The sequence below is a fragment of the Lampetra planeri genome, chromosome 58 (genome assembly GCF_965212315.1).
Source record: "Lampetra planeri chromosome 58, kcLamPlan1.2.h2, whole genome shotgun sequence".
NCBI lineage: Eukaryota > Metazoa > Chordata > Hyperoartia > Petromyzontiformes > Petromyzontidae > Lampetra > Lampetra planeri.
The window spans coordinates 267,051-294,648 of NC_136164.1; the positions used below are offsets into that span (position 1 = coordinate 267,051).

The 27,598-nt window shown below is 46.2% G+C and overlaps 1 protein-coding gene across 1 annotated transcript in view; it reads right to left on the minus strand.

Annotated features, from left to right (window-relative positions):
* Positions 1–545: 545 nt before the first annotated feature.
* The window catches only part of LOC144735929 (serine/threonine-protein kinase SBK1-like), a 58,435-nt gene continuing 31,382 nt past the window's right edge, over positions 546–27,598 (minus strand). Inside the window, exons 2-4 of the mRNA XM_078618509.1 lie at positions 21,166–21,355; positions 13,921–14,123; positions 546–9,315 (exon numbers count right to left, since the gene is read on the minus strand). Coding sequence (XP_078474635.1) covers positions 8,143–9,315; positions 13,921–14,123; positions 21,166–21,328 — 1,539 coding nt within the window. The 5' untranslated portion in view covers positions 21,329–21,355 and the 3' untranslated portion in view covers positions 546–8,142. The remainder of the gene's footprint in view (positions 9,316–13,920; positions 14,124–21,165; positions 21,356–27,598) is intronic.

Here is a 27,598-nt window from a genome sequence, read left to right on the forward strand (position 1 = left end):
GGAACGTGAAGGGTGGAAGTTAGACCCAGGGGTGGGGCAGACGGAGTCTAGAAGGGAACGAGCGCTAGCATTAGGAGTGGCTGCTTTACCCGGTCGGCTGATGTTGGATGATCCCTCGGCCGGCGCAGTGGGAAGAGCTCGGGAAGCTAGTTGTGCTAGGGAGCCCAGAACCCTACCCCTGGGGAGAAGTATATTATCCTTTAGCTCGTAATTGGCGTAAGCCCCTAATAAACCCTTGGCGTAAGCCCCTAATAAACCCCTGGCGTAAGCCCCTAAGATCTGCCTCCGAGTCGTCTTTGCACCACAACACTATCACTGTGAGACTGTCTTCCTCTAAATTCAATACACGGTGGAAATATAATAATATAGTTATAGCCTACATATTATTGTATACGGGTTAGAAACATCCGTAGCTATTTCAGTAAAAGTCGGGAGGAAGGAGGGGGGCCCACAGTCGGATCTTGCATAGCCCCCCGGCCCCCCGTTGATATAGGTAGCTGCGTCGCTGGCTCCACCATGTACATGAACACACGGCACGCACACTCTTTGAGCTGACGAAGTGTTTTTATTTATCACTTATGCCACAACTTGAATTTTTGTTTTCACGTAAGCACAGGACTCTCCCAATATGTCACAATATTGCTTCGATATATATTCTTTCAGTTTCCACACAGGTTCAGTGAAATCATGTGATCTTCAAAAATTGTGTTGTGATGGGAGTGTTGGGTTTTTTTCATTTGCAAAGGGCACGTTTATATTGGTATATAAATAAAATCGATTCACGATTTTCCTAAAACCACAACCGATTCCCCAGCCAAATAAATGAAAGATACCATGATCCTCCCCAGTGTGAGCTGACGCCTTGGTTGGAAGAACGCATCTCAGACTCGGGGCACAATTTCCCACGTTGGCGCAGCGTTTGTCCGTCATAAACGAGATGGACATTCACACGCAGAGGGTACATGCCTCCTTCAACACGCCTGTCAATTCACGTAAACAAATCAAGTATATTTTTTAACGTATCCCAACAGCCACACGGGCTTCTGGGAGGGCATCATTTCAGCAGGGTTGGTTCAATTCATGCAAAACGCTGCACCAGTTCTGACATTTAGTCGTGTCTCATTAGCAGTCAGGCTCGCTTGAACCAATAATGGTGAACTGACAGATTCTTCGTTTATAGCAAAGGACACTCTTGTTAGATATGGGTCCTAGTTCAACACAAAATAATCATTAGCATCACTGTAGCGAATATAAGAAAACACATTTGATTTTCAGCTGCTTGTAATTTGTGGAAATGTGAATGCTTCCTGCAGGTGGCATTTTTACCCGTTCCATCGCATTCTCCCTCGGGCGAGGGGAGTGAATTTGCGAAACAAATGGAAAACACTTTTCCAGCTCAAGTGACGTTATTGCTCACCGGTATTGACTCAACAGACTCCCCAAAACACAAGCCACGACGCTTCACAGGCAGCTTGTGCGTGAAACTGCGCAGAGTGCTGCACGAGGCATCGAGACAGCGGCGCTGAAGATGGCGTCACACGAGACAACACTCTGAGGAAGACGAGGAGGATATTCACGCACGCACGAATAACGCCATGGACCAGCAGTCGCCGGGTTTGACACCTACAACTGTTATCGGTCGACTAACATTAGGCTCAGGCCAGCCTCATTCACGCACGCACGCAAACGAGCAGATGCGCATTAAAGAAGTTCGGTTTTCCCTTCCCGTGCCAATCCTTTTTTTTAAGATATACAAAAAATATAACAATGTCAGATTTTACCACTGCGCTGCTACTGCCACCCAATATCCGCTCGGTCGATTTAGAAGTGCCAGGAGGAAGAAACCCCACAGACGAGAACGAGGAGCGGGGAAGTCAGCGGCAACAGGCACGCATTGGCGAGGAGCCGGCGCCACTAACAATTGTCCCAGCTCTGTGGTCCTCCGTGTGTTAAGGTGTTATCGGTAAATTAATGTGTTAATAAATATGGGAGAATTGATGACCTAGAATTCATTCACTCCATGTACTCATTAACCGGTGGGTCCGTCGCCTGCTAACGTGGTTTCTGTTGCCGTGAACCTGGCTCATTGGTTCCTCCACCCGTGTTTGAAGGACTCGGATCAACCAGACCACAGTCCGTTTCGTCATATCCACCAGTCTGTTCAATCACCACACTGTAGGAAGCAAATAACTCGATATAGCCTTAAAAGATTGGGACAAGTGCCGTTAGCGAGAGCCACACCCGGCCATATTTATCTCCCCAAGGGGGCGATGTTTACACATCGAACCAGGTACTTATTTGAGGCCAAGTCGACCTAGCAGAGGCCCAGGACTAGTTCAGATAATCGTCACCGGTTTAAGCCATGAGCTGAATCAAACTCGGGGATTGCCGGGTTTTGTAGTGCGGCGCGCTAACCGCTACAGTCACCGTGACCCAATCAACTTCCCACTCGCCACACTGCAGGTCACACACCACTCCTCTTCCTACTTCTTCCCATGCACTCGTCACTGATCCACTCAGGGATTTCCATCGTCTTTTTTCTTTCTCTCCCAAGTTCTTATAACAACAATACCTTGCTCAATTCAAGAAACGAGTTACACCTTATTATCTATTACAACTTTTAATAGTGCCGTTTGTTGCCGGCCGCCTGCCGTTTTAGGACTTCACGGGCCCCGTGGCTCAGCAACTGATTTTTTTAATCGACGACAACAACAACACGACAGCTAGCAAGACATGGACAAGAGATTCACGGCACTGCTGCATGGCACGAACACAGAGACCCTACCCTTGGGCACGGGAACCCAACACCAATCCTCTGGACACAGCAGCTGCCACCGAGAGAAAGGGAGACATCAAAACTAAACAACTTCAGCAACAAAGCCCGCGCATAGAAGACGGATGCTCGAACCACCCAGGGCCGGAACACTTAGAACAGCGGTCCACGTCGTGACGGTTCTGGCCAGCACTCACAATAGTAGGGTTGTTTCAAAAATAACAATGATAATAATATATTTCTTTTTCCAGTTTTTATACGTGTGGGTCGAAATCTATGCATTCGAGAGGGGGGGGGGGCGTCGCTCTATCCCCGTACAAATAAACAGATGGCGATTAGCTCACTTGCTCTTCCGCTTTCTGCTGGCTCGCCAGGGGCACGGTCCCTCCTCCACGCCTCACGGGAAGGGAGTTTCACAAGAGGAGTGCGATCCACACCCCCCCACCCGCTGCTCTCCACAGTGCTGGATTCAGGCTACGTGCATAGATCGGCACCAGTTCAAAAAGTCACGAAATGGTAACCGTTTTTTACAAGTTGGAGCTTCAGAAACAAATGCAACTGAATGGAAATTGGGAATGTACAACCCAACAAGCCGACTAGATGTCGCGGAAGGGGTGGCCTTATCCTTCCTTTACCCCACTGCAGACAAAGCTGCCGATCGGCGAGCCGTGACAGCTCGCTTCCCGTGTGCACTGGCTGGGTTGAGAGGAAATATTTTAAGAGGAGCCGCAATGAAACGTGGAATACGAGACGGTGGTCCTGAATAAATAACGTCACGAAGGGGTTGCTTGAAGATCCGCAGCTTACTGACCACCCCTTGTGGCAATGGGGGAGAACGGGGGGGGGAGTGGGGGGTGTATTTGAGAAAGTCACCCCCCCCCCAATCGTCTGTTTGCCGCGCCGGGAGATGGAAGGGAACTGGTGACCTCGGGACTCGTGCGCGGAGCACTCACGCCCGCTGTGTGGCTGCCTCCCTGCGTTGCTCGGTTTAAAACAGGTGAGCGCATTATGCGGTTGTGTCCGGGCAACTGTGTTGTTGTATGCGTGGCAAGCCGTATTGCAAATGGTTACTGGTTAACGAGAAAAGACGATTTAAAAAAACAACCCTACTACAATGGACAGCAAGATTGCACCCTTGGTAATAGCCAAGTACCAAAAAAATATCCAAATGTTTATGTGCTTAACACGTCACACCTGGTCTATTGCACGCATGGTATTTACACAACCTACTTGCTGTGCTGTAGAACGATTAGCCCTATACCATGGTTAACACAACACACGACCCGAACACATCTTACGTTGCTGTACAATTATTCTAAAACCTGACAAAACATTGCACTAAGAAACACTTTAGTGTTTGTGGAATCTCACAGATCCAATAATAGCCCTGAATATAAAATACTATATACATACATATGCGAGTGTGTGTGTAATATGGGTATGAATGCGTGGTGCGGTGGTCCAAATGTAAAGGTGCCACCATGCCAGTATGTAATCTATTCCTTTTGCAGCAGCACATGTTCACTTACACACGCACAAAGACAGAGGTCTCCCATACAGCCTTTAACAGACTGTTGGAGGAAGTGCTGTTAGCGAGTGCCTATGGAGGACTGCACGGCATACGCGGGGATGGGTGGCGATAACCACGCTCGGCCGCCTTTGTCCCCCAAATGGTGACGTTTACTCATCGTACCGGGTAATCATTTAAGGATAAGTCAACCTAGCGGTGGCCCATGACCGGTTCAAATTATTTGTCATCGTTGGCCGAATGTAAATCGAACTTGGCTCGTTGCTTTCGTAGCACAGCGCTCTAATAAATACACCACCCACTCCCGCACGAGCACAACAAGGTGGACCGAGTCGAACTAGGGGAGGATGCCCATGACCGATTAAAATAATCGTCACTGGTGTTGGCCGTGAGCGGGAATCGAACTCGGGTGGGCGGGTTCGTAGCGCAGCGCACAAGCCACGACACTAACACTCCCTTACACTCACACTCTCACACCGTCTCAACTTTACACTCACTCGCACACTCACACCGTCTCAACTTTACACTCACACCGTCTCAACTTTATACTCACTCACACCGTTTCAACTTTACACTCACTCGCACTCTCGCACGTGGCCATCTACCCTCTGGAAATAATATAGCAAACTGCAAAGGAATTGAAAGGTGTCGGGTTTGTGGTGTTCTGAATACATATTGCACACATACATCTATCTATGTTTACATTATATACATGTACACTATACACACAAATGTCAACCACATTTGAAAATGGGATGTAATGAGTATTAAACGCATTGAGGTTCAGATATTTGTTATTTTTCAGTTTAGTAACCCATACGACGTCCCTTCACGTAAATAACACATCCATTTATTTTACACATCCATTAACCACTTATATGAGTCCATAATTTCGGCAGAATTCGTTTCAACGCAAGCAAACGCGAGATATGTTTCAAAGTCGTACCGCATCAGCAGAGCCAGGCGCTTTGCTTGAACCAATGATGGTGAATTGCCCAGATGTTTATAGGGAAGGAGCATCTCTCTCTTTCATGTGGGTACATTTGGCAAGAAGATTTATAATTCCATTTTCAAGGTGTTTTTGACGATCCGTATATGTATGTATATCTCTGATATGTACCGTATAATTGACAACACTATATATATACTATACATGCTAAATACTGTACTAACAGTGAAAAGCTCTTTTATTGAAACAGATCTTTCACAGTACTTCAAGCACAACATTCAGCTAAAGCTGTAATCCCCCCCCCCACACACGCTTACCTATTAATAATTTACTGAGCTACAGAGCAAATTACATATTGCAAGGTTTGCATCAATTGGTATGTGCAGAATGAAAAAAAATTCCACCGTTAAGTGACGGCGGCGCATAGACAGAGATCTCTCTTCTCCAGAGCCGGGATCTCCCAAAACTTCCCAGGCCAAGCAGGACGCATTTTCCAGTCAGCTTCGAGCAGGGTTTCTCATACTTGTTTGGCCTCGTGGACCGCTAAGCCGATTGCAAACACTTCCACGGCCCACCGACATACACCACTGACAGCCAACAGCTCCACCCCTGCTGACAAAAATGCATTTCACTTCTCTCTCTAAATGCCAGTAATACAAAACTATTCAAATTACGGAACATCATTTTTTTAAACGCTTTTTTTAGAGGTGGGGCAGCATATAGATATTAGGGCTAGGGTAGCTTAATCAGGGTAGTTCACCAAACTTCGTTTCTTAAATTAAATATAAGTGAAATTATTATTTAATGTCCGCAACAAAAGGTGTCAATGGAAGTTGTCATTATTGTCCGGCTCAACCTGTGTTTGTATCACAGCCCTGAGGAGCACGTGGAGGAGTGTCGCGGACCCCACTGCGTGGTCCCGGGGAACCACACTGAAAACCAACTGCTACTGGCTTCGATCGGTTATCATAACCGGGCAGTATCCCGAAATAAGTTTCATCACCAGACGTTGGTACAACTCAATTGGGCGCCACGGTGGCGAGATGTTAACTACCTCGCCTGGTATACAGGAGGTTCGTGGGTTTGATCCCGACCCTGACACCTATATATTTGGAGTTTGCATCTCTCTCCCCGTGGCTGCATGGATTTTTCTCTGGGTCCTCGGGTTTTTTCCTGCACATTTAGAAACGTGCGTTTAGAGTATTTGGCTACTGCTATACATTTCCACTTAATAAGCCACTTCGTTGAGCTATCATTTGTGGCCAGGTCGCTTCTGAAAAATACCTATATAGTTCAGTGGGCTTTACCTGGTAAAATAAAAATATAGTATATATAGTTAGTAATTCCTGGACTAGGTGGCAACCCGTAGTTGAGTGGATGACTGGGTGAGTGGGTCAGGCTGATTCGATCTCCAACCACCCAGAGGAATAGGACTGTAGAGTTTTGCTGAGCATTTCCGTGAGTTGTTTGGTTTGGAGGGGAAACCCCTCAGCTCAGATGACAACAGGAGGCAAGGGGGGGTTCACTTGGCTGGGGGAGCTGTGCCTCGAATATTGCACAAGGCAACCGCTCCCTGTGAGTGGCTGGTTGGCTGGCTGGCTGAAGTCCCATCTGAGGGTGTGCAAGACCAGGTAAAGTGGCAGGCAACGATGACCTCTGAGGCGAGCTGCTGAGGTGGGCGATTGTGGCGAGATGTTAACTCACTCACCTGGTATACAGGAGGTCATGGGTTCAATCCCAACCCTGACGCCTGCTGTATATTTGGAATTTGTGTATATCTCTCTCTCTCCCTGTGGTCGCTTGGATTTTTCTCTTGGTCCTCCAGTTTTTTCTCCACATTTAGAATCAACATCACAAGTATATGGCTGCGAGAAAAGTTCCACGTTGCAAGCCACTTCGTTGAGCTATGATTTGTGGTCAGGTCGCTTCTGAAAAAGAGCTATATCGATCGCTCAGTGGGTCTTACCTCGTAAAATAAAAAAAATATATAAATTAGTTTTTGTTTTTTGTGGAGGCTGACCTCTGTTACATCAATATAACCGTCTGGACCATATGATGGTTTCTGCAGGATTGGAAGGATAAGGTGAACTGCACTAATTGTAGCAACTATCAGGGGCATCTTCCTCCTCAGTATCCCAGGAAAGGTCCTGGCAACGATTATTCGACATCACCTTGCCAAGGCATGTTGAGGAAAGACTTGCAGAGCCCCAATGTGGTTTCAGTCACCGCATGACCAAACAGCTTCTTTTTGGCCAGATAGAGGGTGCTAGATGGGTCATAGCACAGGCTAGAGATGAGATGGACTGATGCGGTACAGGAGGATGTGGAGCTGATTGGACTACCCGATGACAGGTCCTGGTGGTGTTAAGATCGGCCTCTGTGGAGGAGGAGGCCCGTGGAGGAGGAGGCCCATGAAGGACGCGACTGGGCAGTTAGAGGTGGTCGCCCTCCAATGGCAATGGAGGGCAGAGGAGCAACGCTCACAACAACGAGCGGAGCGCCGGGCGGCTAAAACACAACAAAGCGGGCACAAGTGGGGAACACAGCTGGTGCAAGCTGCAAGTCACTTCGGTCAGTAAAACCACACACAAGGTGCACCCTTAACGCTGTGGGGACATCACCGCCGCTTAGTGGCGAACGGGTATGGTAAATGGTCGTTGTTGAGTGCGGTGAAACTGCTGAATGAGCGGGGTAAATCGGGCGAGCGGGTCAGGTTTAAGCCACCTTTTCCAGGCCAAACCCTCGCATATCTCATGTTCGTCAAAAAAAACCCTCACAATCGTGATACTGTAAAAGAACACAATGCGGCTTCACCAGATCTGAACACGCAAATTCCGTTTTCGCGGGGACAGATGGGCGGGCGGAGGGGGGTCACTTCGTCGCCAACGGCACTCACACACAGATCTCGATTGCTGTGATGTGCGAGCGACCCGAGCTGTGGCTGCGATTGGCCGCCCGTGCTCCTCCCCCTCCTCCTCCCCCTCCGCCTCCCCCTCCGCTTTTCCCCGCGGGGGGCGACTGTGAGTGCGACTGGCGCAGGGCGCGCACGGTGGCGGCGGCACTGGTGGACAGAGGGGGGCTGTCAAGCGATGAGAAGTGGCGCAGACGGTCGGCACTCGTTGCTGCCGCCGGGAGGGGGCCGTCGCCCGGGGAGAAGTGGCGGCCACGTGTGCCGCCACCACCACCGCCGGTATAGGCCGTGGTGGCGGTGGTGGGGCTGTCAAGTGACGAGAAGTGGCTGAGCCGGTGAGCTGCTGCAGCAGCCAATGCCGACACGGAGCCCGGGCTGTCGGTGGACGAGAAGTGGCCGAGGAGGAGCAGGCGGCGGTGGCTGCCCGTGGGGCTGTCCAGTGATGAGATGCGGTGCTGCTGCACGAGTGAGGCCAGGCGATCTGTTTCCTCCTCCTCCTCTTCCCCTGTGATGCCACCGCCGTCGCGAGGCCACCCGTCTGATCGCCTCCCCCCCTCCCCGTTGCCGTTGCCGTTGCCAGCCCCCGCCAGCATCCAGTCTCGCTGCACGTAGCGGAAGAGCTCGGCGACGGCGCAGCGCCGGCAGGGGTCCGTGGCCAGCAGCCTGCGGAAGAGGCGCAGGGCATCGGGCGAGAAACGGCGCCACTGCGAGGGGACGGCGCCGGAGGAGGCCGCGCCGGTGCCGGCGGCGGCCGTGGCAGCAGCCTTGCGGCGCTGCCAGGAGAGGAACTCGCCGTAGAAGGGGTCGCCGGGTGTCGCCGTCTCCCAGGGAAAGTTGCCGGTGAGCATGCAAAAGAGCAGCACGGCAAAGGCCCACACGTCGATGCTGGGCCGCACGCAGAAGCCGTCGGAGCGCGCCCCGTCACACAGCTCGGGCGCCGTGTAGGGAATGGTGCCGCTCACGCGCTTCACCCGGGCGCCCGCCCGCCGCGTCATGCCGAAGTCTGAGAGCTTGACGCGCCGGCACTCCCTGTCGAAGAGGAGGACGTTCTCGGGTTTGACGTCGCGGTGCACCAGCCCCCTGCCGTGCAGGAAGTCGAGCGCCAGGCCAACTTGCTGGATGCAGCGCTTCACGGTGCCTTCGGGCAGCCCCACCTGCGGGGGGACGGCAAGGAGCGGGTCGCTCAGCAGGTGGACGGCAGGCAGCTGACGCAGCGGGGGCAATAGTTTGTAGTGCGTGTGTACGTGTGTGTACGTGTGTGTACGTGTGTTGATGAGCCCAAACGTGCTAATAAGAGGTATGGGGGGAAGGACGACAAACTAAACACAACATGTGGGGAGAGCGGTAGTGTAGCGATTAGTGTGCTGTGCTACAAACCCAGCGGCCCAAACTTCCATTCCCGCTCATGGGGAATGTGACGATTATCTGAACTGGATCTCGGCCTCAAATAAGTACCTGGTTTGATCTGTAAACATTGCCACTGGGGAGACAAAGGCGGCCGGACGTGGTGCTGGCCACCCAACCCCCTCTTATGCCATGCCGGTCTTCATAGGTGCTCGCTAACAGCATTTTCCGTTACAGTCTGTTAAAGACTATACGGGGAATCTTTGTGTGATGTTAAACTTCTTTTGCACCGCACGTATCCCAATGGTGCTAATCGGAGGTGCGGGGCGATATTCGTTTTCAATCTAGCTGATTCAAAAGTGCATACGTTGTATTTATGGCCCTTTTTCAAAATTCATATCAAGAATAATTCGGCCAATTTTTGTATAAGTACATAAATAATTAAAACAACTTTTTACCCGCTACTCCTCACAAGCACCCAGCATTTGGAGGTCGTAAAATGCAATTAAACAACAAACTTCGGGGCAAAGAGAGGTTAGAGGCTATCTGGAAATCTCCAGATTGACAAAGGGCCTATGACCCGACCTTCCCAAAACATTCTGGACGATTCACAATAAATATGCAGGGCCAGAGGAAAACACACAAGCTCAGAGCAGAGACAAACAACCTTACAACTCGCATCTTCCTTAACGACAAAGATTTGAAACTCGGCAAAAAGAACAAATCAACGTGATAAGACTGCAGTATACAATAGTGGCTTTATTATTAATTCCCTTATTTTACTCGTATTCACCACATATATATTATTTTGTATTGTATCTATCTATGTAACCTCACCAAATGAACCAAATACATGAGCCCCTGCCATTACGAAAAACTTAAGTCCAAACTAAAACTATTCCCCAGCATTGAAATATAACTCAAAATAAAACACCAATCCCTGGAGACAGACTCATAACGAAGCTTGGCAAAACCCTCAAAATAATGACGTAACGAGGAGCATTACGAATATTGGTTAAACATGAACCGAATAATAACCACGATATATTAAGACCGGGGGTAACTCATAAGAGATACAAGGAATAAATCTAACACACAGGACCACATAATATGTATCCCATAGAACCAAACCCTCCCTGGCCACCTTTGTCTTCCAACAATTCGACACAAACGCATGCCAGCCATAAATACGTATGAAGGGGTCTGGCCGCGGGGAGAGGCCGCGGGGAGAGGCCGCGGAGGGCATCTGTTTTTTTGTTTGTTTCTCTCTCGCAAGAGACGCGCATAGAGGTGAGGGGGTTTCACGTTTTGCATAAGCACAAACGCACATCATGCAGTTCAGTCTGATTTCAGCCTTGCTCACGCTTGCAAAACGTCGACCAAGCCTTCCACCAACGTAACGAAAGCCTCGTTCATCGCCACAAAGCATCGGGCGCCACCGGGGGCCACCGGGCACCACCGGGCGCCACCAACCGAAGGGTGTCAGCCATCAGCGGACAAGTGGCGAGCGTCCTGTCGACCCGTCATCCAACAGGGGAAAGAGCCTGTGAGGAAGAGGAGAGCGCCATCAAATGCGCCGCGTGTTCGACCACACATCGACCAGCACCAGCTGGGAACCAAGACATCCAGCAGCGGATGAGCTGCGCGCGCTGACGACGGAATCATCGCGTTCCACGACGGCGAGCGTCATGCCGACTCGTCATCCAGCAGTGGACAAACAGCTGCAAACGGCCACAGAGCACGGGAGCCAGCCTGCCGGCACACGAGTGAACGAGCGCCGCCAAGCATCGGGCACCACCGAGCGTTAAGCGACTGAGCCTCTTCAAGGACAACATCGTGCCGACGCAGCTCATCTAACTGCGGAGAGAGAAAGCCAGCGGCTCACTGCAGCCACGCCCGAGCGAGAGGGAAATTCTCCGAAGCCGTTTGTATGACACGCCCACCCTCACACACTCACTGCTCTAAATTTTGGTACAAGGAATGCCCAACCTCGGCGTCTACTTTACGCGAAGAATTGATCAAAGAAGACACATGCACACAACACGCATATCGGGACGAATAAGATTGTTCCAAAAAGTTATCTTTGTGTTTCGAAAAGGGTTGCCATTCCAAGGTGGTGCGTTAAATATCAACTGATCGTGAAAAGCAGTTGCTGCCCATCGAGTTACATGAATACGATTGTTAGAAGTATTTTAGTCAATGAATTAATTGACATATACTTTGCCTTCAGGATATAATCATTTTCTTATCGCCTTTCATATGAATATCATTGCATGCATGTTTAAGGACTTTTTCCTATCGCCGTATATGCTCGCGTTACTCTGAGGAATTGATCGATTGTTCTGATTACCCAGTTTGACAACGTAATCACTGAGGGTTAAATGCACAGATCAATAAGGAGTACTGTCTTCTTCTTGGTTCTTTCGGTAAAGTCACGTAGAAGGGAAGTAATAAAATAATAAAAATAAAACATAATAAAATAATTCTCACGACGTTTCGGCCACAACGCAAGCAGCCGTCTTCAGGTGGAGAACAGGTCTGTCAAGTAGACAGAGTCTGAATGGCACGCTCCAGGCTTGGAGCGACTATTTATGCTGGGATGGAGGGGCGAAGAGCGTCTTGACAAAATAATTTGCATATCAAGAGGAATTTAGCATATTTATGGGAAATGCAGATATGCGATTAGTACTACTTGTGAAATGCGTAGGAGGTTTGGCGAGGGGTTTAAAGTCATTATGCCCATGCATTATGCAGGATTAGCAGTATCAAAGGGAGTACTGTCTTAATAATTCCCAGCATGAGAGTTTGCATATTAGAGTGTATGTTTTTGTTTAGAATTAACATTGCTTAACACAGAAGAGTTTGAGTGTTTCTTTCCTAAGTTCATGCATAACAATCTTATTTATAAGAACTGTATCCTGCGTAGAGATATGAACTTGGAGACCTAACATAAACACACTAAGATATAATCAATTAATGTTTAAGCAAGAATAGTTTGCGTTATCCAGATTGATAAATACGATCCTGGGCAACGAAACTAAGCCTAATTATCATAACTGCCCATATTAGCATAATCACTTACATTCCCATAAACTAATACGAGTATCTCCCTAATTAGCATAATTTACGTACATAATTGCAGTAAATTAGCATAATTTCCGAAATTTACGCATTTTTCCTTTATTCTATTTTTATTCTTAAAAAAAAAAAATTAATAACACGACATATACAACACATAGCACCAGTGGCTTCCTAATATCGGAAGAAAGAGCGTTCCAGATGGCTGCAGAAGCACAACTGAAAGCGCACAATGCGGTGACCGTCTTTGTTCGACGATTAGCCAAAGACCTCTGGTGTGAGAATGACCAAAGTTTGCGTGATGGTGTATGCTCCTTGACGAGAAAAGCAAGGTAGTTGTGGTTTATTATTGGCAAGCACTTTGTGTGTAATGAGCACGACCTCATAATGTTTCACTCAGCAACTAGAAGCCAATCCAGCTTGGTGAGCACTGGAAGTTTCACAAATAGTCCCCATCGTCCTCTCCTGTGCCTCTCTCCCACCCAACCGGTCTACGTGGGTTCACCACAATCAATTGGTAGGTTGCATGTAGAAGGTGTAGTGTGGGTACTTCTAAAACGTTTGGTCACTCGCTTCCTCTGGTGGAGTCCCTTCCACTAGCGGTTACATTGAGCGAGCAATTGCAGGGCTGCGCCAGGCCCTTGTATCGGAGAGATGCAGGCACAGTCATTTTGGACTTTCCATTGGGGAAACGGTCACCGATTTCTGACTTTCGGAACGGGTAATCAATTCTGAAAGTGGTTACCAGTTTAGCATCTGTCGTTTCAACAACCCCACAATCTACGCAGACAATTGCATTAGATATATAGTTGTCATTTTCAATCGTGATAAAATACATTCCATAAATCGATAGTCAAGTCACTAAATCACTCAAGTCACCGGCAATCAGTTGCCTCCTCGTCACTCTGCTACAGCTATCATGGTTCTTTTTCCTGAAATCTGTATCCATGTATTCCTTTACCCATGTTGAGGAATCAGACTGTTTCATCCCCATTGTGGTCACCCTCCACACTGCAGGTCACAAGACCACACTCATCCACTCACTCAACCATCACACTGCAGGTCACAACTCACCCACTCACTCACTAACCCAGCTACCTCACTTCACCCACCCACCACACTGCAGGTCACATCACTTCTCTATCTGCTTCCTCACACCGCTCCACTTTGAAATCCCCTTCTCCCAACATTTCTCTTCCTAAGCTCTTATAAATGTGTGTAACAATAAATAAATAACCTCGCTCAATTCCAGAATTGTGTCAACTCGTATCCGTTACCAACTTTGATGGTGGGTTAACGGTGGGTTAATGGCCATTATACTGGGCCACATCCCTCACCTGTGGCGGGATGATGTCGAAGAGGTCTCCTGCTGGAGCGTACTCTTGCGCAAAGATGTACGCATCCTCCGTCTCCATGGTCACATTAAAGATGTTGATGATGAAGGGGTTCGTCGAGAGGTAGTTGGTGATGCTGTATTCCCGTAGGAAAGCTTTTAACTTGGTCGATTTCTTCTTCAGAAACTTCAGGGCCATCTTTGTACCTGTCGCACAGCATTCAACAAATTATAAATATTATTACGCTTGTTTAAATACTTTATCAGGAAAGAGCCCACTGAGCCATATACAGTGAGGGAAAAAGTATTTGATCCCCTGCTGATTTTGTACGTTTGCCCACTGACAAAGAAATTATCAGTCTATAATTTTAATGGTAGGTTTATTTGAACAGTAAGAGACAGAATAACAACAACAAAATCCAGAAAAACGCATGTCAAAAATGTTATAAATTGATTGGCATGTTAATGAGGGAAATAAGTATTTGACCCCCTCTCAATCAGAAAGATTTCTGGCGGAGAAAACCGGAGGACCTGGGACCACGGGGAGAGAGAGACAGGCAAACTCCAAATATACAGCAGCAGGCGGGTGAGGTAGTTAACGTCTCCTAGCCCCGGAGACGGACAATGTTGCTGCTGCTACTGCTGTGTGAACCCAACTGAGTAATTTGCAGTGTAATTTTTCACCATTAGGATGTGTTGGACAAGTTAGATTGTATGTTTTTTTTAGATATGAGGAGAAACCACAGGAAACCCATGCAAAATAGGGGGAGAACAGACTCCACTCACTGTTACTCTGCAGAACAGAGAAAGAACATACACACTCAACTCACTCACTGAGCAGAATGGGGACAGAACATACAGACTTCACTCACTCTCAATTCAGAACAAGGACAGAACATACACATTCCACTTGCTCACTCTCACTCTGCAGAAGAGGGGGAGGCCATACAGACCCCACTCGCTCATTCTGTAGAACAGGGGGAGATCATATAAACTACACTCACTCTCGCTGTATAACAGGAGGAGAACATACAGACTCCAGTTGCTCACTCTGTAGTACAGGGGGAGAACAGACAGACTCCACACAGATAGGTGCCCAACTCTAGACCTGAACCCAGGCCCTCCTTGCTGTGAGGCACGAGTGTTACCACGGCACTGCCATTCTCAGGAGTGTACAGTGGTCCCTCGGTTTACGATGCCATCAATTAACGAAATTTGATTAACGATCCGCCTGCCATAAGGTCCCACTGTCTCTATTAACGATGCATTTTCGATTAACGATAGGTTTACGATTTCACACGGGCGCCAATTTCGGCCAATCTGAGCGCTCCTAAGTGGACGCAGCAGACCTCAGCCAATCAGCAATGCCCTTTATGAGCGTTTTGAGAGAAACTGGCTGGCTTTGCAATAATTGATATTTCAATATTTGATATTGAAAAGCTATCAATATTTCAAAAGCGAGCTCACCTATTAATCTTCTTAGCCTAAGGTAAGAATTTTTATTTTATGCACTAATTATGCGCCTTTTTATATTCTATTTATGAATATTAATGCTTTAATAAGTTATCATAAAATTGATTTATTAAAATTATGTGTTTACCTTTAACAAACTATGTTTTTAGGGTTGAAAGGGTCAACTTCTGATTGTCTTGGAACAAATTAAGCCTTATAACATGTATTTCCCAATTTCAATTAACGATGGTTTCCGTGAAACCAATTAATATCGTTAACCGAGGTGCCACTGTATCTAAAAACTGTGGGTAAAGTACATTATAAACCTCAACTAATTATCAACATCCACCAGGAGGTTGACAATTTTCAAGAACCTTTTATATCAACGGTTTACCCCCCATTTTTTGATTCAGGACTTCTGCAAGCCTCTGGTAATTGTGTTGACAGACAAATGGACAAACAGAACGCCGGGCTTTCACAATAGCTACGTATTTGTGTATGTATATGTTATGTTTTAAGAGAACACAAGTTTTTAAATATATTCTTCCCCCGGCAAGGCCGGGTAATTCCCGCTAGTTAACCATACATGCCATACATACAAAAACATTGTTACGAATGAAAACATATTTCCGAAAAATACCTCGCGTGAAATCTAGTCGTGCTACTGCTAGTGTTTGTTACTGAACACCAGGATTTTTGCTAACTGAAAGTAAGACGTATGATAACTTAATTGTGAGTATTGTACCTTTACATCTTGTCATGAATACTGTCATCATGACACTGTCTTTTAACTAAAATAATATATATAGTTATATCCTACATATTATTGTATATGGGTTAAAACCATCTGTAGCTATTTCAGTAAAAGTGAGTCGGGAGAAAGGAGGAGGGGGGCACAGGCATTGAGATAGGTCGTTGCGTCCCTGTCCTCCTTGTGCATTTTTTTGTTTTTTGTTCAGCATGTTTCTGAACCAACTGTCACAGCAGGTATGTATGGGAAGGCACAGATTATATTTTACACTGCGTCTATAGACACTTTTTTACATACGAGAAGGCCATAGTTTTACAATGCTTTAACTTTTTCACGTGGATGTGTGTATGTATTATGTTGAATCTTAACTCAAAGCTTTCGTGACTGCAGGAACTCATATTCTTGGGTCTGTTATCAAAGTTACGTAGATAGGTTCAAAGAAAATAACAAAAATAACAAAAAACTACGATGTTTCGATCGCATCACAAGCAATCATTATCAGGAGAAAAAAGAGCGGGAAAGCTGCTGAGGCAGGCTGTTTTAAAGGTTTGAAATGGGTGTAGCCCAAGGGTCATAAACTAAATGGCCAGGGCGAATGATGTTAAAGTGAAAAATTTGCATTTTAAATGTAAGGTCGGAGAGCTACATCCACGACGATGAAGGCATGGAGGTGGCCATTGTATTGTGAAAGATTAGCATGTCAATGTAAGATCGCAAAACCACAGCCACATCGAGGACACGAGCGATGGTGGCTGTGTTAGTGTGAGACATATAACCTGTTAATGTAAAACTAGAGTCGAAAATACCTACTAACATCGGAAGGTAGGATGGAAACATCACAGTCAGTTAAGACTTTACCTGGTTAATAACGTCCTTCCAATTATTACTCAGTTTGTACCCATCTTCTCAGTTAAAATTGTGTCTGTGTCTATATATATGGATGGCTTATCTCCAGTTGTAGCCAATGTTTTCATGGAAAAATTTGAGACAGATGCCATCCAGGCATCCACTCTACGTCCGTCCTTGTGGAAGATGTACGTAGATGACACGTTCATCATCTGGCCACATGGCCGACCAGCTCTGAACCAATTCTTTAACCACATCAATTCCATACACCCAGCCATCAAAATTCACAATGGAGGTGGAAAAGGATGGCAAGTTACCATTCTTGGATGTTTTAATCGAAAAGAGATCAGATTGCTCAATGGGACACTGTCAACAGGAAAGCCATCCATACGGATGCCTACCTAAAACCTGACTCCCACCACCATCCATCCAAGAAGAATTCCCTCATCAAAAGTCTACACCATAGAGCTCGATGTATTTCCGACCGTCATCACCTAGCCAGTGAACTGGAACACATACACCAAACTCTCAAGAAGAATGGATACTCAGACCACACAATCCGTAAAGCTATCACCCCAACCGTTGGGAAAGAACCATCTGAGAACCCAATCAAAACCATCACCTTGCCATACATAGCAGGGGTCACTAAAAAGATTTCCAAAATCATGAGCAAACACAAGATCCAGGTTCGATTTAACACAGTACATAAAATTCGTGATATGATCCCATCTGTGAAGGATGTGATCCCTGACATGCAATACCCCGGCGTCTACAAACTAAGCTGTCTGCGGCAGTAGTTACATTGGGGAAACTAAGTGACATGTCTCGGACCATATTCGTGAACATAAGGCAGATCTGAAACATGGTAGGACCAATACCTCGGCCGTGGCTGATCATTGTTTTAATGCGGTGGGCTCACACGACATTGATTTCTCTAAGACGAAGGTACTTTGCAAGCCCACTGGCTATCAAAAAAGATTTGTTGATGAAGCCATCCATATATATAGACACAGACACAATTTCAACCGAGAAGATGGGTACAAACTGAGCAGTCATTGGAAGGACGTTATTAACCAGGTAAAGTCATTACTGGCTGTGATGTTTCCATCCTATCTTCCAATGTTACCAGTTATTTTCGACTCTCTGGTTTTACATTAACAGGTTAAATATCTCACACTAACACAGCCACCGTCGCTCATGTCCTCGATGTGGCTATGGCTCTGCGATCTTACATTGACATGCTAATCTCTCACAATACAATGGCCACCACTGTGCCTTCGTCGTCATGGAGGTAGCTCTCCGGACCTTATATTTAAATGCAAATTTCTCACTTTGACATCACTATCCCTGCCCACTTCGTTTGGGCTACACCGATTTCAAACCTTTAAAACAGCCTGCCTCAGCAGCTTTCCCGCTATTTTATCTCCTGAGGACGATTGCTTGTGTTGCGATCGAAACGTTGTAGTTTTTAGTTATTTTTGTTATTTTCTTTGAACCTTACTCTTTGGTTCTTTCGGTAAAGTCATGTAGGTAGAAAATAATAGATCACGACGTTTCGATCACAACACAAGCAACCGTCATCAGGTGAGACCAACACAGCAGGGGAAATGCTGACGAAGGAGAAAGAGCTGCTGCAACAAGAGGTTATATAAGGTAGGAGTAAAGCTGTTGATGCAGGCTGTTTCTAAAGGGTAGAAATGGGCGTACCCCAAGAGTCATAAACGACTGCTGCGAATGAGACAAGGGGGAGATCGGAGGCAGGAGGATAGAGAGGGGGTGGGGTATTGATAAGAAAGGGGCTGCGCGTACGACAAGGGGGAGATCGACGGCAGGGGGAGAGAGAGGGGTGGGGGTGGGGCATAGGAAGGGGACTGCGTGTGAGACACGGGGGAGATCGGCGGCAGGAGGAGAGAGGGGGCGGGTAGAGATAAGAAAGGGGCTGCGAGTGAGACAAGGGGGAGATCGGAGGAAGGAGGAGAGAAAGGGGGTGGGGCAGAGATAAGGGGCTGTGCGTGAGATAAGAGGGAGATCGGCGGCAGGGGGAGAGAGATGGGGGGGAATAGATAATCGGTGGCAGGCGGAGAGATAAGCTGTGTTAGTGAATGTGACTCAGAGTTGAGAATAGCTGCTAACATCAGCAGACAGGAAGGGGGGCATCATAGCCAGTTATGACCTAAACCGGTTAATAACGTCCTTCCAATTATTGCTCAGTTTGTACCCATCTTGGTTGAAATTGTGTCTGTGTTTATATATCTGGATGGCTTCATGGACAAATCTCTGATGGTAGCCCCAAGGTTTGCAGAGTACCTTGGTCTCGGAAAAACAATATCGTGTGAACCCACCGCATTAAAACAGTGATCAACCACGGCAGAGGTATTGGTTCTGCTGTGTTTCAAATCTGCCTTGTGTTCGCGAACACGGTCCGAGACATGTCGTTTCGTTTCCCCGATGTAACTGCTGCCGCAGACACAACTTAATTTGTAGATACCAGGTTATTGCATGTCAGGAATCACATCCTTCACAGATGGGATCAAATCACGGATTTTGTGTTCTGTGAATCGAACCTGGATCTTGTGTTTGTTCAAGATTTTGGAAATCTTTTTTGTAACACCTGCTATGTATGGCAAGGTGATAGGTTATTTTAACCTATCTACGTGACTTTACCGAAAGACCCAAGAATATGTATGTTGAACTTCTGTCGCACCATGCGGAGCCAACCGTGCTAATTGGAGGTGCGGGGGACAAACTAAACACAAAAAGTCGTTCTAAAGTAATCAGTTTTCAATCCAAATGATTTAAAGTGCATAGATCCAGTGGCTTCCTAATATTTGAAGGAAGAGTGTTCCAGATGGCCGCAGAAGCGCTTCGGAAACCGCGCGATGCGGTGACCGTCTTTGTTTGATGGTGAGCCAAAAGCCGCCACTGCGAGGGTCATTGGAGTTTGCGTGATGATGGTTTATGTTTCTTGACGAGATCAGCCAGGTGGGACAGACACGTGAAGGAGCTGCTTAAGTGTTTTACTGCATTGAGTTGGTGAACATCGCATGAGGACCTCGCATCTAACGGCACTCATCGAGGACCCCCAACTTAAAAAAATCTGACAGTACGCCAGTTATTGGTCCAAGCTATGCGGACTCGGCCGATGTGATGCTGAATGTTGAAAATCGCTCCGGAGTGAGCATGTTTTAATAAACTAATGGCTGCTCTGAAATTATCCACTCCCCCAGGTCACATGGCTGACGTGATGTGTAGAAATTTTTTTTTTTTAAGGGACAGAAAAACAGATCGGTTAAAGAAAATCAGGGTCTGAATATTTATTTATACTGGAGGAATCTGATGAGCTATAAAGCTCTTCTTCAAAGATCTCCAGTAGGGGCAGGTCTGAACGTTACACCAAACAATAAAAATGATAGAAGTGCAAAATACAAGAAAGGTAAACAAATCACCCAAAACATACAAATAAAACCAAGCCATTCCCATCCTACAAGGCAAAGCCCACTGAAGGTATTAACTTATTTTTTAGAAGTGACCTGGCCGCAAATTATAGCTCAACAGTGACTTATCAGTTGCACATTTATCACAGCAAAATAATCTAAATAATCTGAATGAATTTTTCTAAATGTGGAGGGAAAAACCGGAGGACCTGGAGAAAAAAATCCGCGCGACTGCGTGGAGAGAAACGCAAAACCTCCAAATAATACAGCAGGCGTCAGGGTCAGGATCAAATCCCCGACCTGCATACCGGGAAAGGAAGATAACATCACACAACCATTGATACCCCTTAAATAAATAAAGTATATCAGTTAAAATTGCATAATCAATTCCCAAGCTTGGAAAAAGCAGTAAAACAACAGTAAGAACAGTCCCAGACCACAGCAAGACAACAACACACAGTCCCCTCAATAACATTTTACATTACAATTAAACTCTCAATACCATACTCTTTGGTTCTTTCGGTAAAGTCACGTAGGTATAAAATAAAATAAATCACGACGTTTTAGGCGCAACACAAGTGTCCGTCATCAGGTGGGAAAGCATAGTCTGCTGCTGAGGCAGACTGTTTCAAAAGGTTTGAAATGGATATAGCCCAAGGGTCATAAAGAAGTGGCCAGGGCTAGTGATGTTAATGTGAGATACCACTGTTGAGAATCAAATTTACAAATCATATTAGCTCATTACCAGAGCTCCAAGATTACTCACCGGAGCCCTTGTGCACTGCTAGGTCCACCTTTCCGTACGTTCCCTTGCCCAGTTCTCTGATGATGTCGTAATGTTCAGCAGCATCCACCAGTTCCAAACTCTGGGCTGCAGCCACCTGCAATTCCTCCAGGATGTCCTCCGTCACGCACGGCGCTGATGACATGATGGCTGTTTCCCCACGGTCTCAAACCTGAGAGCAAAACACAAGCATTGGACGGCAGTGAAAGACAACTCAAATTGTGTATCTACCATGCGTGTGCGCGTTTGTGGGGAGCGGTAGCGTCGCGCTGCGATACAAACCCAGCGACCCGAGTTCAATTCCCGCTCACAGCCACAACTGGTGACAATGATCTGAACCGGTCCTGGGCCTCCCCTAGGTCGACTCAACCTCAAATGAGTACCCAGTACCGTGTGTAAATAATCGCCACTAGGGAGACAAAGTTGGCCCCTCGTGTCCTGTGCCAGCCTTCATAGGTGCCCATTAACAGCATTTGCCCCAACTGTCTATTAAGGCGATTGGGAAATGTATCATTTGTATATATTTGTATGTATGTGTGTCTGTCTAAATATTCATGTATGTATGTACGTTGAACTTCTTTCACAGGGTCAGCCAAACGTGCTAATCGGAGGTGTGGGGTAAGGACAATAAACTTAAAAAATTGAACTTGTATCAAACAGAAAGGACCATTGCCTGGACACATCTGGCAGTTCACCGGCATAGGCTCAAGCAAGGCTGACTCTGCTGAAGAGATACCGAATGTTAAAAGCAGTCCAGAGGTGTGTTGTATTACCCCATTGCTGCAAATATAATGCCCTCTCGAGAAGGACATGTGGCTGATGGGATGTGTAGAAAAACGATATTGTTTTTATTTGAGGGGACAGATATTGGAAGGAAGTAAATTGTGTCTGTTGTGTGCAAGCAGAGCGCCAGCGAGGTGGCACAGTGGCGAGTGCAGGCGGTGTATCTGCCAGCCAGTCACCAAAGCGCATTAACCCATAGCACCTGGGCCTGCCCTGTGACCTCCTCCAGCCAGCAAGAACCTTCCACACCTCACGCAATATCCTTAGGGTGCTGGACCCTCCTGAAAGATACTCCTGAGACTCGGTTGAAGCTTCCCTGGCTAAACAAGAGCCACTTCCTACTTAAAATGAGCAACTGAATTCACTGGTCTCACGTCCTGCTTACAGCTCTGAGCTAGTGATGGAAATCCCACATTCCTATGGGAAAGACGATGCTATCCAAAGCAACCACGATTTAAACTGTTATATATGTGACAATCTATATACCCGATGGCATTGGGGATGTGGCTATGATTTCCAAACATCCATACATGATTAGTACTACAATTGATCAAATAATTAATCAAGTCAATACATTAATAAAATAAGTCAATGCAGTAGTCCCTCGGTTAATGTTTTTAATTCATTCCATAAAAACTACCGTTAACTGAAATAACTGTGAATCGAATTTACTTATAACTTGAAAATTAAGTAAAAATCACCGAGTAAGTAAAAGGGAGCGGTTTCCACTGCCAAAACAGAAAATGTAATGTAGACAAAGCCAGTCGAGATCTAAACGCTAATAAATGGGAATCGCTGATGGATGAGGGCATGGATCAGCCCCATTTACGAGCGCTTGGATTGGCCTAAATTGGCATCCGCGTGCACAACGTAAACATATCGTTAATCAACATTGTAACGTTCGTCGAAACCATGGTTTTCCTATTGGAGATGAAAAGTTAACCGCAAAAATGTTAACCGATGTCACTTAACCGAGGGACTGCCTGTAAATAATACGTTAATGAAATAACAGTCGTAAAAATCTTGCTCAATTCAAAGAAACACGTCCCACTCTTATCAATGACAAATATGCTGTTTTGTTTGGTGGCGGCTTGGCGTTTGGGGCTTTTGGGCCTGGGTCTCAGCAACCTTGATTGTAAACGCAGCGAGCTGCGTGCTATAAAAGCTAAATCCAACAGTCGCAGTGGCCGATGTATAATCTAGTGGCCACTTGGGAATTCTCTAAATAGTGCATAATCTGAGCTTAACCTCGCATGCTGTGCACAAAATAACACACACGCGTGCACACAGTTTAACAGGTCCATAGGCCAAAAATTCAAGTGGCCAGCCTAAAAAACAGCACTTACCAAGGTTGCAATAGCTTAGAGTATAACCCGTTGTTTTTACTTGAGTATGGTTACTATCAGGGCTTGAGGACAGATAAGACAGAAGTAAAATCTGAAGTTGAGCAGAGAGCGGATTAAGTAGAAAAGGAAGTGTTGTGAGTGGATGGGTGAGTGAGTGAGTTAGTGAGTGGGTTAATGATTACTTCAGTAAGTGCTTGAGAAGGTGGATCAGTGGGTGAATGAGTTACAGTGAGGGAAAAAAAGTATTTGATCCCCTGCTGATTTTGTACGTTTGCCCACTGATAAAGAGATTATCAGTCTATAATTTTAATGGTAGGTTTATTTGAACAGTGAGAGACAGAATAACAACAACAAAATCCAGAAAAACGCATGTCAAAAATGTTATAAATTGGTTTGCATTTTAATGAGGGAAATAAGTATTTGACCCCTCTGCAAAACATGACTTAGTACTTGGTGGCAAAACCCTTGTTGGCAATCACAGAGGTCAGACGTTTCTTGTAGTTGGCCACCAGGTTTGCACACATCTCAGGAGGGATTTTAGCCCACTCCTCTTTGCAGATCTTCTCCAAGTCATTAAGATTTCAAAGCTGACGTTTGGCAACTCGAACCTTCAGCTCCCTCCACAGATTTTCTATGGGATTAAGGTCTGGAGACTGGCTAGGCCACTCCAGGACCTTAATGTGCTTCTTCTTGAGCCACTCCTTTGTTGCCTTGACCGTGTGTTTTGGGTCATTGTCATGCTGCAATACCCATCCACGACCCATTTTAAATGCCCTGGCTGAGGGAAGGAGGCGGTACATGGGCCCGTCCATCGTCCCTTTGATGCGGTAAAGTTGTCCTGTCCCCTAAGCAGAAAAACACCCCCAAAGCATAATCTTTCCACCTCCATGTTTGACGGTGGGAATGGTGTTCTTGGAGTCATAGGCAGCATTCCTCCTCCTCCAAACACGGCGAGTTGAGTTGATGCCAAAGAGCTCCATTTTGGTCTCATCTGACCACAACACTTTCACCCAGTTGTCCTCTGAATCATTCAGATGTTCATTGGCAAACTTCAGACGGGCATGTATATGTGCTTTCTTGAGTAGGGGGACCTTGCGGGCGCTGCAGGATTTCAGTCCTTCACGGCGTAGTGTGTTACCAACTGTTTTCTTGGTGACTATGGTCCCAGCTGCCTTGAGATCATTGACAAGATCCTCCCGTGTAGTTCTGGGCTGATTCCTCACCGTTCTCATGATCATTGCAACTCCACGAGGTGAGATCTTGCATGGAGCCCCAGGCCAAGGGAGATTGACAGTTCTTTTGTGTTTCTTCCATTTGCGAAGAATCGCACCAACTGTTGTCACCTTCTCACCAAGCTGCTTGGCGATGGTTTTGTAGCCCATTCCAGCCTTGTGTAGGTCTACAATCTTGTCGTTGACATCCTTGGAGAGTTCTTTGGTCTTGGCCATGGTGGAGAGTTTGGAATCTGATTGATTGCTTCTGTGAACAGGTGTCTTTTATACAGGTAACAAGCTGATATTAGGAGCACTCCCTTTAAGAGTGTGCTCCTAATCTCAGCTCGTTACCTGTATAAAAGACAGCTGGGAGCCAGAAATCTTTCTGATTGAGAGGGGGTCAAATACTATATTCCCTCATTAAAATGCAAATCAATTTATAACATTTTTGACATGCGTTTTTCTGGATTTTGTTGTTGTTATTCTGTTTCTCACTGTTCAAATAAACCTAACATTAAAATTATAGACTGATCATTTCTTTGTCAGTGGGCAAACGTACAAAATCAGCAGGGGATCAAATACTTTTTTCCCTCACTGTAGTGAGTGGCGTTCTCTGGACTGAGACTGGTGAGACTAAGCCATAAAGAAGGCCGTCTCTGGTTGTAGGGCAATCAGTTGCAAAGACAATGTATATATTCTCAGAGCACGTTTGTTTGCATGTTTTGCCACAAATGTGGTTAATGTAGACTTGATGCCTTGAAAAAGGGAAATATTTGGTGTTTGAACATCGAAACGCAACTCCTGTTTTACCTTCAATTATGTATGTGGAGGCATATTGTCTGCTTGTGTAGGTTGCAGTCTTTTGAGCGTGAATGGTCTCTTTTGCGTGTGCAAATAGCCAGCAGTGATGTTCAATACCCCCACACATGCGATTCAATAACCATAACTCAGGGTCGCAATTCAACTCAAGAATCAATAATTTACTTCCGTTGTTGGTGAATGTGGGTCGGGGAGTTAATGTGAACTAATTACACTCGATACAAACAAATATATACCAATCTCTACATGCGAGATTAGTATTATTGTTATGCTTGTGGCTCAGCGGTGTAGATTAAACGGCTCGCAATCGGAAGGCCATGAGTTCGACTCCTGGTTAGGATGATTGGCTCAGCCCATCATTTTTCTCCAGGGCAAAACAAAATCAGTGCCATGTTGTACAGTGGTTGTCCCATGAAGAATAAAACTCGCTCTCGCCATAGCAATGTGGGATTTTCCATCGCTGGCTCATGAGCTGTAAAGAGGAAGTGAGCGACGATGCCTCTCCACTGATCATTTGAGCGGGAAATCACTCTTTTGTTGGTACCCAGAAAAGCCTCACCCCAGTCTCAAAAGTACATTTCAGGAAGGTCGTGCACCATGAGGATATAAAATGAAGTGTGGAAGGCTCTGAGTTGGCAGGTCATGGGACAGGCCCAGGTGCTATGCGTTAATGCATGTACAATAGTCCCTCAGTTAACAGTGACATCGGTTAATGTTTTGCTCTCATAGGACCCTATGGTATCACTAACATTAAATGGTGACTAACGGTATGTTTACGTTGTGCACGTGGGAGCCAATTTCGGCCAATCCAAGCGCTCATTAAGTGGGTTGAGCATGCCTCAGCCAATCAGCGATGCCCATTTATGAGCTGTTTAGACCTCAATTGGCTTTGTTAACATTTTATTTGTATGAAACATAAATTAGTGCTTTTAACATGTAATTATTTAACATGTAATGCCTTAATTAGATTCACAGTTATTTCGGTCAACAGAAGTTTTCGTGGTACGGATTAAAAACGCTAACCGAGGGACTAGTGTAGGCCAATCTTTCGCACCGTACGTAGCCAACCACGCTAATCGGATGTGCCAGCCATCTTAATGCACTCAGATGACTGACAGTTGCACCACTACCAGTGCTCTCCACTGGGGCATTTCTCTGTGTTTTAGCCGCCCAGTGCGACTGCTTACATACAATAATAAATAAATGCACAATATTTCTTCCCACATCAATCACTCCATTAAAATAATACAGCTGATCATCGATTATCTGGTGCGCAATTATCTGGCTTCCAACATTTATCCCGTGGTCCCGGGCCGATCCGGCGAAAACAGCATGCAATACACAACACCTAAAAACAGTGTCATACAAGAATGTGAAAAAAACAATTTAACTAAAATCATTATTAGTGATTATTTAGGGTTTATGAAAATCCGGCGCCCCCTTCCTCCTCGAAGCCGCCGGTTATACAGTAATCGGTGATCTTACTGTAAAACAAAAATAGTTTACACATCCTATTAGCCACACGGTGTTGCTGGGAGTCTATAATTCAGCAGCATTGCTTTCATATCATCAAATTTAGGACCGGTTTCGACATTCAGTGTCTCATAAGCATAGGGGTCATTGTTTGATGCAAGACTTATTATTTAATGCTCAGACCCAGAGGTTTATATTGTTATTTATTAATTAAATACTTACACACAAACACATGCACGACACGCATAAGTACATTCCGAGAGATTCATCTTATTGCTTATACTGGGACTCATGTTTGTGTATCCCCCAAAACTAAATCTTTAGTTGATCAACTGCCACAAAATCTGACCACTCGCCACTGATGCGAGCTGTAGCCAGGAATTGAATTACAAGTCGCCTGTATCGTAGCACAGTGCACCAACTGTGCCATGAATTTAATTTACACACACACACACATCAACCCCTACACACACACTGCACATACACACATCAACCCATACACACTGCACACACACACATTAACCCATACACACACTTCACATACACATGTAGAGTAGGGGGATGACGTCATGTCACCTGTAGAGGAGTGGGATGACGTGATGTGATGACATGTCATCGAGGCGGCAGGGTACTTTAGGGGGACCCCGGGACGAGGGCGGGGTCGCCGTGGGGAGAGAGAAGATGGGAACGAGAACCTGCATGGAAGACATCCCAGCCGCCGCCGAAGAAGGGCTAGTGATGTCGAGGCCTCACCTCGTCGCCGGGTGGTAATGGGTGAGC